Source organism: Nelusetta ayraudi, unplaced genomic scaffold (assembly GCF_046127955.1).
Source record: "Nelusetta ayraudi isolate G7.1 ecotype Tasmania unplaced genomic scaffold, CSIRO-AGI_Nayr_v1 ptg000011l, whole genome shotgun sequence".
In the NCBI taxonomy this organism is placed as follows: Eukaryota; Metazoa; Chordata; class Actinopteri; order Tetraodontiformes; family Monacanthidae; genus Nelusetta; species Nelusetta ayraudi.
The window spans coordinates 22,301,363-22,319,687 of NW_027466061.1; the positions used below are offsets into that span (position 1 = coordinate 22,301,363).

Below are 18,325 nucleotides of genomic sequence, written 5' to 3' on the forward strand. Positions count from 1 at the left end.
CTGCACAATAAGAGGCAATCCAAGTCACAGTTCAACGACCGGCATCTGTAATGAATAGCTGTATGACAGTGTTAAGTCCCGAAGCTGTTGACATGAAGTGATTCCATTCTAGTGGGTAACAGACAAAAAACCTCCTCGTGGTCACTGAAGGTCAGGCTTTTCAAGAACAGGCAAAGCAAACATCTTAAAACGTCAAGCATTCACCGGGATGCCTGGGACAACACAACTAGCCATCTCCATCTGCCCACTGAGTCGGAACACTTTCTTTTCCACAGGTTGATGGATCCATCCCTCATTAACATCCAAGGATCCAAGATTTTTCCTCCGGGATTTGAAAAACGCACAAACTGCAATCCCAAAACACTTCTCACGTGGGTAGAAATAAAGTGAACGTCTAGTTAACTGTCCTCTTGCAAAGAATAAGCTATCAACCCAATGAGATCTCGAAGCTTGCAGATCAATCGCAACGCGTGCATAAAGTCTTACTCTTCAGTGAGCGCTTGACTGAGCGGGACGACAACTGCTGAGAGCATCAGAGGAACCAAAGTCAGGGGCAGCGAAATCTGACGAAGTCGAGTGTTTCCTGTCTGTGCGCAACAGGAAGCACTCACACAGCTTGAATCCTGTGACATGCAACGCTGTGGAGACGCGCACTAGCAGCACCTACCCGTTCACCGCGCAGAAGCCTTGGGAAAAGAACGATCCGGACGCACCGCTGAGGAAAACACTTCTACACGGCTCCAGTTTTCTGCAATCCAGAATTACTTTCGGCTCCCAGATTCCCTTCGTGCGAGCAGATTTGATTTGCGTCAGCCATTGCAGCTTGACTGTAAACTGCGAAAACCTGCGGCCTGGTGCAACAGGGTCACGGCATCCTGGGTTGAAGAGGCAACCCGGCGCTGAAGGGAGACCCTCGAGGACGCCGACAGAGAGGAGGGAAAGAAGTGAAAGCCTCCCAGCCGTCAACCCCTCTGGCCCTGAATGCTCGCGTACAACTCTGCTCTGACTTCTTCCTCAGGACATCCTGTGGCTCTCGTAACAATGATTCCAGAAGTCTGCCCCCCTTGTCACCACTGAAATATGGAAACTGCATCATTCAAATACAGGAGCCATTGTTTTTGTTTTTTTCTCACTGCCGTCCCCAGTTTTCTTTTTAAAATGCTTTTATTTACGCAATCAAGTATTTTTTGGTGAGATAATATTAGTTTTTCAACGTCACAACTCAATATTCTGTCAGCTGTAAACAAAGACAAAGCAGATCAGAGCAGACGCTTCCCATCCTCAGACCCTAAAAGTTTTTTTTTGTCATGAACAACAAATAAGGACCACAGGTGAACACAACTCTGTCAATTATCCACATCACAGAACTCAGGATTACTTTAACAGGTTTGGAAAGGTGAGACTTGTGTCCTGGTGCCCTGTAGTTCTGTTTTGTCTTTCAGTTAGATGACTACACTTGCAATGTGAGCAGGAAAAGAAAGTCAGTCTGGGTCTGCTATGCGCAAACAAGGTCACTGATAAGATTATATATTGGATGACACACCAGAGAGAGCGCCGACTAAAAGCAGTAGAAGCCTTTACATTTTATCGAGCGGTGGAGCCAAACGTGTCTGCTACCGCTTTAGGGTTTAGATTTGCGTTGAGAGACAGTGAGAACAACAATGAGCGAGCAGTTTGTGGATAACATCTATATGCAAAAGGAATTTGAAACTGGTTTGGCCACCATGTGTTTAGAGAGAGGGCGGGAGGACTCTGTGCTTCTTTTTTTTCCACGTACATTTTGGCAGCTGTCCCAGTGCCTCAGGTGTCGTGAGCAAACATCAAAGGGGAGCCAGGACGAGGAGACGACAAACTCCGAAGACACTGAGGCCTGTTATCATCCAATTCCAAAGCTTTCAGTTCTCATCTGTGACGTCTGACTGACTCATTCCTCTTTCAGCCTCGTCTGTCTCGTCTTCTGTCTCCCCTCTTCCTTACGGGAAGTGTCTGTCTCTGGCTATCTGGCCATTAGACAGTGGACAGATAGCCAGTCCAGTCGGGGGGTGTGTGTTGACGTCAGGCACCCCCTTGTGGACAGGCAAATGTCCAGAATTTGAGTTAACACGGTTGACACGGAATTCCTGGATCTCGCGCAGGACAACGTTGCGAAATCCTAAATCAGGTTAAAAGCTGTTCATGAAAATCTCAATTTTACACACATCTTTAAAGTGAAAATTCAAACTTAAAACATAAAGAACAGCACAGACGCTTAAAGTCTGGAAGTTCTTCGACACTTAAAAAAAAAAAATAATAATAATAATAATTCTGTGTTTGTGTGAAAGTTTGTTCACATCACTGACTGTATAAAAAGAGAGTCACCAATGCGGAAGGACCGAAAAGCTGCATTCTATTGTTTGGCCAGCAGGAATTGCCAAAGTTGGTCGCAGAAAGACTAAAAGTAGCTGCTGTCCGTCAATACAGACAAGAGCGCTACGTCCATACCTTCACAAACTAGCTACATTTTTCTTGGTGGGCAAAATCGTAAGAAAAGAAACAAATAAATACAAATCAGCTGGCTGGCCACGGAAACAATCCCTAGGCTTGTGAACCCTAACCCGATGAATTCTATCTCCTAGTTCGCCAATCACCCACAACTGCAACATACTTTATTTTCAAGTGCGACTGAATCAATGTACTTTAGCGCAGTAAACGTTGTGTACAGAGTTTTAGCAGCTAAATTCTTTTACCGACATCTTTAACTTGAAGCATTTTAAGTGCACTGGTATTGGTACAATTCAAGTTGTATTCTCTTGATGAAGGTTGCTTCATCCAATACTTGAGGTTGCAGCGTGCTTCCATTAAATGTTTCGCCAACGGAAATGGTCTGTGATTAAGCAGTGGGATCGATTCTGTCACCATATTGCATTCCTCCCATTTTCAAGGTGCCACTCATAGACTACAATACATTTTTTTCAAAATGGTTCACCGGGCGATCTTGAAATATGGCATGCGAGCTGTCAGACAAGCAGACACCTCACGAAATGCAGAAAAGAATGAAGAGACGTGGATGCGCATGACTGACAAACAGCCTGCCACGGCCGCTTAAAAAAAAAAAAAAAAAAAAAAGGAATGAAAATTACAGTCGTCTCGTCCCCGCTGGACAGATTCTTGTGTGGAGGCAAGTGGAAAAAAATGCGCTCGCAGTAGATTACATTTCTAGGGGCGTGAACTTGAAGGCTGATATTCTTTTTTTTTATGTCTCTTGGAGGGGAAATTAATCAATGCTGAAGGAAAAACACAGCCTTTTGCCGCGACCTTTTCAAAACACATCTCTGAGGCAACTTTTGCGGTGTCCAATCACTGACCTTTGACCTTGGCAATGACCTTTCCAGCTGCTCCCAGGATGTCCGATGAGTTGAGGGTCTGGTGTTTGCCAATGACGACCTTCAGTACGCGGACCAGGTCGGACAGACGTTCCTGCACCACCTTCTGAAGATGCTCCAGGTTCTCTGCAAGGGAAGAGGAGGACACACGCAGGCTGAGTCTTGAGACTGTGACAGCACCGACAAAAAAAAAACAACTTCATCTTGAAGGTTGCAAATGCAAATACTGATCTGTTAGAGTCACAACAGATTGCCGAAGTGTGGCATGCTAATCAGCTCGTGACATGGACACTCGTAAATCACTGCGGCACACGTTCTGTTTTGTCTGCCAACGGTGCCTCCAGATGAAAAGATAAACATAGCTGAGTTTGAGTGACGGTGACTCAGCTGAGTCAGCCTGATGAAACTTCTCTTTTCCTCAAGGCCAAAAGCGACACTGTGTACCGGAAGAAGTGCGGAACTCCTCACACCTTCTCGCCACTGCTGAGACACGCAGGGTGCTGAGGACTGAAATGAATTGTGGTTTTGCATTTATGAGTAAGATAAATAACAAGACGTCTTTCCCAGAGACATCACGTTTATAGGCAACGTCTTCTTATAGGCCGACTGTGTTAGAGCCAACCCTGACAAATGAAAACTCAAATCACCTGATTTTGTTGGCTTTACCTTAACAAAAACATCACTACGTATAATATAGAATGTCTCCGTTATTTCATGTCAACAGACACCTTTGAATTTGACATATTTAATCTTTAAAATGTATGTCAATGAACTTAAGAATGCATTTACAGTGCAGAGGGATGTTTTAGGTTGAAAATGAAATTGAAAGAAACCCTTTCAGTGAAAGAGGTCTTCTTAAAGGACGATTAGAAGAATGTGATTGAGAAGCAGCTGGTGCGTCACTCACATACAGGTACTACCCAGAAAATTAGAATATGCTGAAAAGGTTGTAGTATTTCTGCAATTCAACTTAAAAGGTGAATTTGACATATTATATAAACAAATAATATTTCAAGTTTTTATTTATCTGGATTTTGCTGATCAGGTCTTGCAGCTTAAAAAAAACCCTCAAATTTTATAATCATTGTGTGAGTTTGTGGGTTTGTGGTTTTAATAAGCTGAAAATCTTAACCAGCAAAGTTACAACAAGGAACCGCTTGAGTTGTCAATTTGCGTGTAATGGCTCAATAACATTTGTTGGTTTCATCTTTTATGTTAAATTGCCAAAATCAAACAACTTTTACTTGATATTCTAATTTTCCGGGTAGCACCTGTAGTCATTTAATAAGCATGGCTTCTATGCAGGTATGAGGCAACTGGAAACAATAGAAGAGAATACCGCTGAGGATTCAGCAGATGAAACTTAAGAAGGAAGAAAATGTACGAAATGTATTTAGATTACATCTCTCCACCTGCCAAACATTTGCAGACGCACCGTATTAGTCATTCTGCTATGAAAAGCATCTCTTGTCAAGCCAGACAAAGCAGTGAAGGGTGCTGAGGCCGCGTCTGTCTCACGGCTGCCAGCCCTGACAATGAATGCTTTAAAATCCTGCAGGCCATTAGGGCTGAAACAACTAATGGATTTAATGACTCAAATCGATTAAATATATATATATATGTATATATATATATATATACATATATACATATATATATACATATATATATATATATATACATATATATATATATATATATATATACATATATATACATATATATACATATACATACATATATATATATATACATACATATATATATATATATACATACATATATATATATATACATACATATATATATATATATACATACATATATATATATACATACATATATATATATATATATATACATACATATATATATATATATACATACATATATATATATATATATATATATATACATATATATATTCAGTTACAATTTTTCTGAATAAGAGGCTTGGTGTTCCGCCTTCATAATTTCGCCTTAATTCCACATTTGTGCCTCAAACGGACGCTTATTCTGATGCACGTGATGGACAATTTTCAACAAATCCTTTCATTTTTAGACTTTTTTCAGTTGTTTAAGATGGTTCTGAAATGAAGGACAAAGTGCTTGTAATTTTCAAGCATGCGTTTTACACTTCACACTCTTACCATTTATTTTCACATAGTCAAATAATCGTTTAATGGAATCGAAGAAGGTAATGGATAGATTGATGCATTACACACGTAACCAATTGCTGCAGGCATTCATGACATTAAGGGACACGTTTACAAATTTCATTTAGACTGTATTTAGGTAGAGCAGGAGACAGATGACACTCTCCTGCTCCGTTAGCCAATTAGAAGAGGTTCTGCAATTTGGAAGCAGACAGTAAGTGGGTTCACGTCCAACATGTTTTGGTAGCGGGAGACGACGCTGGCTGAAAGCAGAGAAGTCATCTGTTTCTCATCGAGGCCAATTCACAAGGCACTTGGGTGAGTTGAGAGGCTGAAGCGTTACAAGTGTGCGGTACCAAGATACTCTCTCATGCCAAACCACTCACACTTTAGTTACTCGACCCACTGGTATCTAGAATAGTAGAAGAAGCCATCATTTGGAAGGGAGAGATACATCTGTGACGCTCATGCAGAAGGACGGTGATTCAGCAGGGAAAATCTGAAGGCATGGGGCAACGAGCAGCTAACTTCCCCCCGTTGTGGGATAACCAAAGGGTATCCGAGTTTCCATGCCCCGCATTATAGAATTAGGACTACCGAAGATGTACCCAGTGAGAGAGGGGCACCAGGCTGCTGACCTGCCCCTCAGGGAGAGGTCCTTGACCCTGCCTCACACACTTTCAAGAAGGTCCCCCTCCCCGTCGGCGCTCACAACAGGCCCTCATTAAGTCCGCTGCCCTTCTTTTGAACCTTCGCTTAGCTGTTGTCAGTGGGATCATTTTGGTTAGCACAGAAGCGTTTGAAGATTTCCTCCCGAAAAATAAGCGCCGACTGACTTTTGTGTATAAGAAGGCCGTCAAGATGCGGCATTAATGAGACTAATGGCTTCTGCTGAGGAGAGAGGGGACACGGAAGACCAAGAGGAAGAAACTGAGAATGAGTGGCAACAAAAGTACAAAGACATCACAAAACACTGTTCAGAGTACAGAACTGAAAGAGTTTAGGTTATTTTTCAATGGAATGGGATCAGCACCTTTTTTTTTTTTTTTTTTAGCGAAACCACACCCTGTTGCTGTTAATGTTGTCCTACGTGCAGAGCTTTAACGCTGGAATGTGACAGCAAAGAAGGCGGTGGAAGAGAGTGATTTCAACTACACAGGCACTTCTTGGTAGCTTGCTTTAGAGGAAGAGATACATGGCTACAAAACCAATTCACCTGTTTAAGACACATTGCAACTGGATTGCAAATTGCTGCATTTGTGCATCAACAAGATATTGTTTGGGAAGAGACATAAAAGTGTATCAGTAGAAATTTCTTCATTTTTTTCCCGACAAACTGACATTTCTACTATTTGCTCCTCACGACTTTGTTGACACTTCTCAACCCCTGAACTTTGGCTACTGGGAACATGTGATCAAATGTTAAAAAAAAAGAGGGAATTAATAAATGGCCTTTGTTGTCTGTATCAACCAGAAGTTTCACTGCATCAAATATATCTCATTGCCACAGCACAGCACAGGCACATATTCTAGATTGTTTTTCTAACATTACTTTATTTAACATTTCTGAAAGGAACACTTTTTTTGGTCTGTATGAAAAGGCTGAAATGGTACTCGTCATACAAGTCCCACGTTTTTTTAACCTTTCCCAGCGAACTGTCCGTCCACCTCCGGCCACATTACCAAGCGTTTTCTCTGTTCAGCAACTGACCAATTAGGCTTCTTAGATCATTTAGTAATTCTTCACCCTAAACGCCCCGATTAAAAATTTCAAACAAAGAAATTCAGCCGGCAGACGTGCAATCAAAAGCGCGGCTGAAGTTATCACAACAAGGTCAAATTCTGTGTGACAGCTCAAAACCGCTGGGCACCATAGTGGCCCTTTATATTTGTGAGGGCAGATCCGTGCTCACTGCTGCGCGAGACAGCCGGGGGAAGGCTGGAAGGAATTAGCGATGATCTGTTTTGTCACAACAAGGGCATCAAAAAACGCACTGAAAATTTGCGGCCGATGGTGGGGGGCCCTGCCATTGTTTTGGTAGAGATAACAGTTCCTAGACATGGAGCTGGGCCTTATTGTTGACAGGAGGACCCCCTGTGAATGCCAACTGGACTGACGCCCCCCCTACCCCACCGTCTTTCTTTACAGTGGCGGGACGAGCGAGTGTCCCAGCCACGCTTCACGCTCGGCCTGCTTCATTTATTCTCCACACACTGTGGACCTGCTCTGTGGAAGCAAAAGCCTGGAGAGAGCTGCAGAAGCACTGTATTTAAAACATTTAAATAGAAAATAAAAATAAACACAATTTTCTCTCAATCTTGTGTTAATAAAATGAACTTCACCGGGAGCTTATAAGCCATGAAAGCAATGAGCAACGTGTGAAATAGATTTTTGGAATAGGGCCTCACTCCATTCACTCCATGTATCGACCTGGTATTGTAGCACTTCCAGCCACAGATGGACAAACAAATAATGAAGACAAGATTAACGCGACGACTTCTAACTGCTTTTAAACTTTGTGTCAGACAAAAATGTAAACTAACGTGTCAGGATAAGTGGAGCAGGAAAATAGAATAAATAACACAAAATTCTTAGTTTGGCACAACGTGATTCTTGCAATCATCGCACTCACACAGGCCTTGCGCTCATTTAACATTTATCCTTGAGCTGCACACTGTGTCAAAGGCTGCTGCAGTGGTACAACTACATGTCAGACTGCGTCATTCATCTCCTGCTAGCAAAACTAATCAGCTGCTAGCAAAACGTGCTCCAGTGTGTTGTATTTCTACTAAAGCTACAAGGAAAGCATTATTCTGAGTAAACACCACATGAATAGGCCATTTTTACATGTTCAAATAAGTGGCGCACTGCTCAAGTTTGGCCATATTTAGCCAACTGTTGAACAGAGTTCCAACCAGTGGCAGTGACCAGAGAGACTGCATCTGACACCTCCGACCAACAATCAAACCGAAACTCCACTTGACTGACTCGACTTGAAAAGGTTTGCCTGTCTGTGTGTGTTTGTCTGAACTAAAGTCGACCGCTGGACTGTATGATTTACTGCAACTAATAAAGCATCTGCCTACAAGTCTATTACTCAACTCCAGAGCAGAGAGGCTCTAGCAACCCGCGACCTCACAAGCCTCTTGACGCCAACCAGTCACCATTGGAATCACCATTCCATCTGTAGGTGGGACCCGTCGCGTCATAAAGTATCTGTTAAAATGTGCAATTCCTCCGTGTGACGGTTAAACTGTGAGGTGATGTGTCCCGATAGTTGTCAGAGTTTCAGAGGCAGGCGATGATGGTGTTGAAATTGAGGAGACACAATTGTAGTTTAGCAAGCGCACCTGGTCAAACACAGAATGAAGAATGGAATGAATTTGCCACTCTCTTATCAGTTCCTTTGTGCATTTCTGCTCACTGCTGAAAACTCATATCAGCCTGCAGATTTTAAATGGCAACCCAACTTTGGCACGCAGCGTTGGCTCAGACGCCTTTTAAATAAAGGTCTCCTGGTGTATTCTCGTTGGTTGGGGGTTGGGTCAGGAGTTTGGGGGGTCGGGGGGGGTTCCATTGTATCCAACAAAGCTTATTGTGTGTCTGGCGCAGGGTTCTTGACCAATTTAATCCGAATCTTCAGGTGGCCTGACAAAGGTTACAGCCCCCCGGTTCCCCCTCTGATAACAACAGCAATTCCACTGGCCTGTCTGGACACGCAATCTGCTCCACATGAAACAAGCCCCAGCAGCTCTGGTGACACGACGCTGCCTGGAAAACGGCCACAGAGCTTCACCAAAGGGCTTGGGAGGCCACACCATTCTCCACCCCCCCACCCCCCCACCCCCCACCCCCATCCTCCTCCTCTTTCTGCGGAGGAAGTAGGGAGGACAAGAGATTTAGAGCCCGTCCACCAGAATGCCATTTTCAAGCTTCAAGCTCACTTGGTGTCTGTCAACCCCCTGGTTACAGAAATGCGACGCAACCATGGATGCATTATAAGAACTGGATACCAGACTGGCAATAAGGCAGCGCGGTCATTCTTTTCCAGTGGCCACTCGAGGTACTGCAGACAAATACTGCAGCATTTTTCTCATAGACCACAATACAAGAAGAAACGCCTGTAAAACGCTGACAGGATGACTGTGACCTGAGACGTGGTTCATAATAAATCTTTATATTGTAGATTTTTCAGTCATGGTCCTTCAAATGTTAAAAAATAAATAAATAAATGTTAAGGCCTGAAAATTGCCAGAAAATAGTTTATTCCCAGGGTGACGTCACAGCGTCGTATGTGCTGCTGTGTATCGGCTCGTTCTGATTGGCTGATGCTTCCTGATGTATAACGTTATGGGGGCACGGTGGGAAGTGACACTACTGCTACGTGCTCTATGGACAGCACAATGCTAGAACCCAAAAACTTTATCGGCGTATGCGCTGGGTGAGCAACTACGTTCATTGAAATGAACGGGGCTGCCATATTAAAAGTAGGGATGCAGTAGGGATTAAAGTTCTGTTTGCACTACACTATAGCTGACTGCTGTTTACGTTGAATATCTGCCATTCAAGCTAATGAAGCTATTGTTTTGTTTCTCAATTTCAGCTCCTTTACTATTTATTTTACATTGCACTTTGAATTCCTAATTGCGCTGACTGAACCATTTTAAAGAGGGTTTGTTCCTTTTTCATGTTGTTTGACCAAGATAGTTGAGTTATAGTTTTCTTTTTTTCTCAGTTTCAGCTTCTCTTTCATTTTACTTTTTGTGTTATACTCCTAATTGCACTGACTGAACAGGGAGATATTTTTTTTATTTTTTTTTTCATGTTTGACTTTGACAAAGCTAGTGAAGCTATTTGTTTATTTTGAATTACTGTACTGGTACACAGTATTAAATATGTCTTTCAGTAAATCTGGATCATTTTATTTGTTTTTAGAAAATGAGGAAAGTCTGACATTGCCTTGCACAAAAACACTTTTTTTTTCTAAACAACAAGACATAATTTGTGAGGTGATTCAATGCTGTTTTTCTGTACCTGTATCGGATCGGCATCGGCCGATACTAAACTTCAGATATCGGTATCGGAAGTGAAAAAAGTGGATCGGTGCATCTCTAATTAAAAGCTAAGGTGCTTGAAGTCAACACAGCAATCTTGACGACTCAGTACGAGTGACCCCAAAGCGTTCCCCCCTCAGAACACACTGGGAATTCCTCTCAGCCCGCAGTGGAACTTGGACCAACGAGCTGAACCACGAGCTTCTTCACTCAAAGTCAGAAGACACAAAATAGTTGCTGTATTGAACTCCACGTGCATTGCGGAGCTGCCAGCAACCTGATACACGGCAGGTGGAATTGTTTGGTCAGGAACCCATCTGTAAACACTGACACCCCCCCCCCTCACCCCCCCCCCTTCCATCTAAATATACCCGGCATTGCTGGGTGCCTCTCTGTCTTTCCCAGGCCTTGGTTGGAGGTAGGGTGAGGGAGCAGACATCACAGAGACAGTAAACAGCAGACGCCTCCATAAACAGCTACCTGCTCTAGCAGTGACCTGCACCCTGTGAGGTCCGGCTCTCACGGCCAGGCCAATTGTCCACCGACACGTTAGTGTGCGTGGCAGGTGCGGCGCAAGAACGCGCGCTTGGAACGGCGCACGTGACGAGTCGTGCAGCGCAGGCAGGAAACAGGAAACGAAGAGCGCCTCGCGAGCATTAACCGCGCGGCTCAAGGGTTTGCAGGCAGCGCCACAGAGGTTTCTGAAGGCTGCAGAATTCACGTTTCGCACATCGAGTCCAGACAAGCTTTGTTTTAGCACTCACATGCCTTTCAACCTCGAAACACATTCACATTCTTCTTTTCCTTTGGGCTGAACATCGGGTCAGGCCATCACGGGTCACCCCACACCACAGCGTACATCATATTGATCCACCTACTGAGTTTGCCATAGGTTTTTCCAGTCAGTCCAACAACCCTTGGGACCAACACTACAGAGGATGTGTTCGCACCACTTTGAGGCGGCATATTGGCCAGGAGTAGAAAAGCATCCTGAGATCGCTCACCTTGAGACGCCAGCAGGGTTAAGAGTGAGTGAGTGAGTGAGTGAGTGAATCACCCAACCGCAGGGATCATGTCACTTGTTACAGTTTGGCAATCTGGGTCGGACTGCATGTCGCTGCGTTGCGCAAGACAAATGACTAATCCCTCTGGATGTGTGTAACAAATGAGGTTGAAGTATCTGTTGGGACAGGCTGGAATTTGTTTTCCTTGAAGTTCTTGATTCAAAAGTTAGGGGGAAAAAAGGAAACACGAGCAACGTTGAACGCACTACGACTGGCGAAGGTCAGCAGCAGCCCTCTTGCTGGAGACCCAATACACAGCTGTAAATTTCAAGCTAGTTCTAACGCTGACGTCCCTCCCGCCAGCAAGAGCTGTGCCGGCCAATGCACCCCCCCCCCCTCCCCACCTCACCACCAGCAATCCACTAGGCAAACATCCAGGGACCATAACCATAAATCCCACCCTAGGAAACACACCCCGACCGCGGGCTCGCACAAAAACATCCCTCAGCATCACAGGGGAAAGTTACAGCCCAACAAATCGCTCCTTTCTTGCCCGTAAGAGCTCCGGGCCATTAAGCCATTACGCGCTAGAAGTTGCCCGATTGAAGGCGCCACCCGCAGCTCCAGCCAGCTCAGCTGGAACCAGAGTCCTTGTGTGTGGACGGCACACAGCTCTGGGTGTTTGTTTCAGAGCGGTGATGGCCTTTAGTGCCGCTAAAACACTGTTTCATCCTGTCGCAGGTTTACAACTTATCTGCCAGCATTTACCGCAAAACACCCAATAGACTGATTGAACACTTCGATTCACAACAAGCTTTTTTTGTTATTTTATGTGATTCAAATTCAATCAGGAAACAGAACAAAAGTTCACAGGTAAAGCAGCTTTTAAAACCAACAGTGTGTAAGATGAATTCACAATCAAACGTGCTCCCTTCTGATAACAGTGCCAAGACTGGAAGAGTGAGCAGTCAAACAAGGCTGCAGACCTGATCTTATCAAGGTGTCATGATAGTTCAGGAGGACTCAGATTTAATAGTCCAGTCAGCACTTAAGGGAGGCACATGCTTCTCTGTTCACAGACAGTGTATTTGTTTTCATGCACTCCTCCATTATCCCCTCTTACACTCCGAGTGGCAGCATGTTCCAGAGTATATAGGAGGTAAATAGGCTTTCAACCTCAAGCATCTCAGCTATGCTGTGAAACACACAAGGACCGGCTCCAAGAAAACCTCAGTCAAACATTTTTGTTTCTTTACCACATGACGCTAAAGGGCAAAAATGGTCGAAACGCTAGAATTTCAGATATATGCTGTCATTACGAGAGAAAAAAACCCAACTTCAACTCAAAAGGTCATTGTGTTTAGCTCTGTCTGTCATGTTGCTTCTGTGCAACACACGGTCCTAAACTAAAGAAAATATCTCCCTCTCTGGCCTCCCAATTTAAAGATGGGTGATTATATTTAAACAGTTTTCATAGACAAGCCTCACACCTTCCGTTACTCTACTGAGGCCACTATAGCTACAAGTGAACATTTGTTCTAAAGGAATGCAGAGTATGCAAGAGAGTTGGGGGATGGGAGGGGTGCAGCTGGCCGGCTGTGTGTCGAGGACTCCTTTTCATCCCGATTAAAAACAATTAACCAAACTGTTCACACCAAAGCAAATCTCAAGAGGAAAGGTGAAGTTCAGCTCGAGGGAAACATCCTGACTTGGATTCTGGACCCAAACACACCAAAATATCAATGAACTGTTGAAAATTGGAAGACGTGAAGTCACACAGTCTGTAATTTAAAAAAAAAAAAAATCACCACAAGCTTCTCTTCTGGACAGCAGACATGAGGCAGGTGGGAAATTATATCCACCATCAAAGCTGTGTAGCAGAGGTGTTTCTCTATCCAGTGGCGCAGTGTTATGAGTAACATGCTGCACTCCCTGTCGGCGGAAAGAAAAGCTATATCGAGTCACCCCATGTGACAAGCTGCCGTTAAGTAATCAGTGCAAATTATGTGTCGATTGCAAAGTGGCGTGAGGCGGCGTTAAAGGAACGAGGCACAGCCGTGATTTGGTCAAAATGCAACTGGCCTGCCGTTCTAATCTCTGCTCGTTCTCTCCCACAGCTCGACTTTTGTTGAGCAACATTTCTGAGAGGCACTGTGGCTCAGCGCTCAATGAGGAGAGAAAGAGTAAATCCATACCATAGCCCGACTCTGGGGATTCTAGAAGAGCCAAGCAGTTGAGGCACAGTGCGAATGTGGTGGGTGTATAGTTAGCAAACATGCACATCACCTCACTGATGGGGGCATCACTCTGCGTTCCCCCACCACTTTCTGCCTGAGCCTCCAGCTCCAAGCCGTCATGTGACCAGGGAGGAGGAAAAAAAAAACAGGCACCTCCCAAACTAAACTCTGCGCACGGGTGAGCAGAGAGGCTCCCACCGAGGCAGGCCGTGCCGCTGCGCAGTGAGACTGCAGGGCGCACGCCTTCCAGACCAGAGCCAAGACAGAGCTGTGTCAGTTTCACACAGTCCTCCGATGGCAAGTTCCTTCCAAATACGCAAGGAATAATGCCGGCGCTGGCGGGCTAGTGCCTCGTCAACCTCCTCCCAACTTCCCTTCCAAATTTGGCTCTTGCACCACCACCACCCCAAACCTCACACCCCACAACTCACACCACGTGGAGGACTGCTGCTGCCGCCAGGCTGGTACAGTTTGAAAAAAAAAAAAAAAAAAAAAAAAAAAGGCTCGCACATGCGCCCAATCATGCAACAATAACACTGCGGGGAGAGATGCTGCAAAGATGAGAAAGCCCGGTCTCAGTTTGGGTTTTCTATGATTGTTCAAACACTGTTCACATCTGGCTTTATGATACTTTGGAGAAGGCACAACCGTGCTGTAGGTCTTTAGGAAAACAACTAAAATTAAGTAGTTTTTACGTACAATCTTCTATGGCCACCCATTGGTTCAGTATGGCTTCAAACTGGGGAAATTAAAAGAAATTGAACCAGAATCCGGCCCTGCGATGAACTGGCGACTTGTCCAGGGTGTCACCCTGCCTTCGCCCTAAGACAGCTGGGAGAGGCTCCAGCAGACCCCCGTGACCCTGAAGAGGAATAAGCGGGTATAGAAGATGAATGAATGATGATGAACCAAAATCCCAGTTTAACGGAATTATATTTGTTTTCATTTTCACTTAACATCCTAAAGAACAATGTGCTGTTTATCAGTGTATATGTTGATCTGATTAAAGTGACTTGTACATGCCACTGATCTTGTCTTGCTCAATCAAATCACTATGCACACATTAACAAAATAATAACCCGCCCATCTGTCATACAAAACACCCAGTCTTTCATTAATTCATTAAATAAAAGAGTACCGGTAATAGTGAAGCACTCCGGCAGCAACAAACTAAATGATGAGAAGATCTGCCAGCTGAAGCCATTTTGTTATTATTGTGTATTTTCCTATTAGCCTCTTTAGCGACTCAAATCACAGAGTACATTTAAACAGAGGTAAAAAGAATTTTTGACAAAAACACATTTGATTTAAACCATTTCATTATCCCCCCAATAATCTCCAAGAAAATAAATACTAACAAAAAAGCTTGAAATCCTGGGCTCTGGTGAAGCAGCCTCATACATTTCATGATGCAAAAACCCCAATGAACTTCAGAAAACAACACTTTCGTGTCTTTCAGCTTCATGCTAAAACCGCTGCTTTGCTAGATATGTTTGGAAGGGGGCAAAGACCCGGTGGTTTCAGAGGGCAGAACAAACACCATGGAGAGGCTCTTGTTACTAACATAGTAGAGGAATCAATGACGTAGCAGAGCCGGTTGATGTCTCTCAAGAGGGCTTCTTTCCACCGTTAGGTGCGTGCTTCAGTAAATGTATTGGGAAAATGGCACAATTTAAAAAGAGATATTGCTCTTACTAGAAAACTGTGGTCGAACAAAGTTGCTTTAAAAAGACTGTTCAAGCAGGACTGCTGACAAAATACGCTTGCCTAATGACGTCACAAAGCGGTACAACTATGCCGCTGAGTAGGAGCAATTGCTAACCGAGTAGCAAATTGTCCAAATGTTTGTGTGACGGCTCAGGGTGACACTCAGCACCGTGCAGGCGGAGGCTCACTCTCGGAGGCCTCACTCCTCCGGCCAGAGGAATGGCTAAACAACTCACTCCCACCTCCAAGAGCCGCAGCTGGAGCGTTTATGTGTGTGCAGTCTCTGCAGCGAACAGCAGGAGCAGTGGCTGCTATTACAGCCTTGTTACAAAATACATTCTGATTTGATAGATGGGTGTATGAAAAAGTCAGATAAGTCTACACTACATGAACTTGTTTTTTTGTTATGGTTTTTTTTAAAAAAAAAAAAAAAAACCTCACGAGCACGAGTGCGCTTCTGTGCGCAAACGACAGGAAAACCAAGAGAGAAAAACAGAACGCAAGTAAGTAGCCTGCGTCCGTCTTCATGAGGGTGGGGGTGGGGGGCTGCACGTACGTGCGTAGCCGCTGCTAATAGTTACAACCACAACCACACAAACAACACAAACAAATCAACACATCAGCCAATTAGAAGAAAGGCTTCTGCATTGCTAAGTCAAACTCTACAGGTGGTTCCAGGACTGAGACAAAAAAAAAAAAAATTGTACCAGCATGCAGTCCTAAATGCTTCAGAGAGCCCGGAGTGCAACAACGCTGTGTGTGGGTGCAGAGCAGACAATAAGCACTTTAGAGAAGCACTGTCTGTGAGTCATCCAGAACTGTTTGCTGCTGAAACTTTGAAAACGTTGTCGGAGCTGTTGTGTTTAAACCTGGAGCAATCCCAGTGGCAGAGACGATTTTAGATCTTTTCAACACATTTCCATCAACAGCAAAAGACAGAGAATTTTAACCGTCACTGGTAAACATCTGGATTTTAATGTTAGTGTTTCAGAACCAAGACCAAGGCTTCCTTTCTGTCCAAAGAGTCAACAATAACAAAAGGAAAGATCCAGAAGCAGAGGTATGTCGTCCACACAAGACTGTGGTCTTTTTAGCCCTGAAAGCAATCCAGCTGACAGACATGACTGTTTTTACATAAAAGGGCCTAGTCAAGGGGAACCAGTATGCATATTTTAAATGTTATGAGTTTCTCACCAACAAGACCTAGGATTTGTCAGAGGTTCGTCAAGGCACATCTGCTAGTGACTACCAGAACTAGGCTTGGAACTGCACTGAAAAACAATCTGACTGTGGTCATTTAACGTTTTCCTTCACATTTCAGCTTTGCCATATCTCACCTTTGCAATGAAAAGCCTCCTTCAGGTTGTGCAAGACGTCCGCGAACCACCGCACATCATTAACCAGCTGCATCACGTACTCCGGGTCCACTCCGGAAGCCCCCACCAGGTGAGACGTCAACCCCATGGTGCTCAATGGGTTGGAGTTCTTGGAGTTTCGCCCCATGTCCCAGGTCTTGGTGGATCCCGCCGACAACGACCCAGTGTGGGGCTTGGAGTGGTGTTTGTGCAGAGCCTGGCTGCGCTTTGTCCCGCCACCGCCACTGCTGCTGTTGCTCTTCCGGATCATCCCAGCAAGCCACCCTTCTCAGGGGCTACAGCAGCCCAGCTGGCCCCTGAAGTCACCAAGCTGCTCGGGTCCTGGAATGAGTGAAACAGGTAAGTGAAGTGGAAGATGAAGAGAGCAATGCTGCGTCCACATGTGTGGTGTTTCCTTTCATAAAGTCGTTGACATTAGACATTGTGAAGGATTTTGTAATTGTATTTTTGAAAGAAAACATTTCTTAAAGAAATAATACAAAGTACACACATAAACCACAACCTTAAACGACATTGTGCAATTGCTGTTTTTGGGTTTGTGAATGAAAAATGATATCTAGTCGTTCTGAGGCGCGAGATTTGGAGCTCAGAGGAAAATTTAACCTCCTGTTGTCATTTTTCGTCTCACTAGGTTATTTTCGATTGACTTCAAACCCCCCCATGTTGCTTCTGAACACGTATTCTGTCTTGACGCTTGTGTTGCTTATAGTGGTTTTTACAGTTGAGCAACACTGTGCGGTTACGGTCGGTTAGCTTGTCGTCAGAAAAGTCCAAGTTAAAGATATGCATGAAAACACAAAAGCGATTCAACACAATTTAAAAACATCGAGTTGGTATCGCAAGCGAAGGCTGACAATGCTAGAAATAATATCTTAGCAACACTGCAGAAATTTTTAAATAAAAAAAAAAAAAAGATAAATAAACATCACACGTCGAAATAAAAAGTGATGCTTCTCCAACGGCAGTAACAGTAAGCCGGTCAGAAATGTATGATCTCCACCGACGGTGAAACAACAGTTCAACTTACCTGAAAACAGCAAACCTTTATGACCATTATGTCAGAAAACCGACATAATGGCCCCAAACACCCAAACAAAACTTTGTTCGGTTTACTTTTTGACCCCAACGCGCATTTCCGTAAGACAACCAAAACTTTTAGCAGCGGCAGAGAATCTTTCCGTAAAGTCACTGTACACCGAACAGTGCCCCACAAGTCAGCAGCACTCAGTCGGTTGCTTGTTGGGCGTCACGTGATAGCCCAGATGCGTTGTGATTGGACAGGAGCTCTCAGGGAAGCGGGGCGACGATGCTTGTTGAAACTGTCGAATTCTTATGGTCCTCTTAATTTAATTTGATGGTATGTGCTATTTTTAATCTTGGTCAAAGCGGTTCACCCTGAAGAATATTTGTAATTGTACTTGTCATCTT

General features: G+C 44.2%; 1 protein-coding gene across 2 annotated transcripts in view; it reads right to left on the reverse strand.

The window, feature by feature from the left end:
- The window catches only part of LOC142885478 (rho GTPase-activating protein 29-like), a 33,311-nt gene extending 15,201 nt beyond the window's left edge, over positions 1-18,110 (reverse strand). The window contains exons 1-3 of one of the 2 annotated variants that reach the window (XM_076021953.1): positions 17,925-18,110; positions 16,859-17,218; positions 3,345-3,488 (exon numbers count right to left, since the gene is read on the reverse strand). In XM_076021953.1, the coding sequence (XP_075878068.1) occupies positions 3,345-3,488; positions 16,859-17,147 (433 nt within the window). In that variant the 5' untranslated portion in view covers positions 17,148-17,218; positions 17,925-18,110. Of the gene's footprint in view, positions 1-667; positions 1,116-3,344; positions 3,489-16,858; positions 17,219-17,924 lie in introns of those variants that run through there. The other variant, XM_076021955.1, reaches the window with a different exon arrangement.
- Positions 18,111-18,325: the final 215 nt, after the last annotated feature.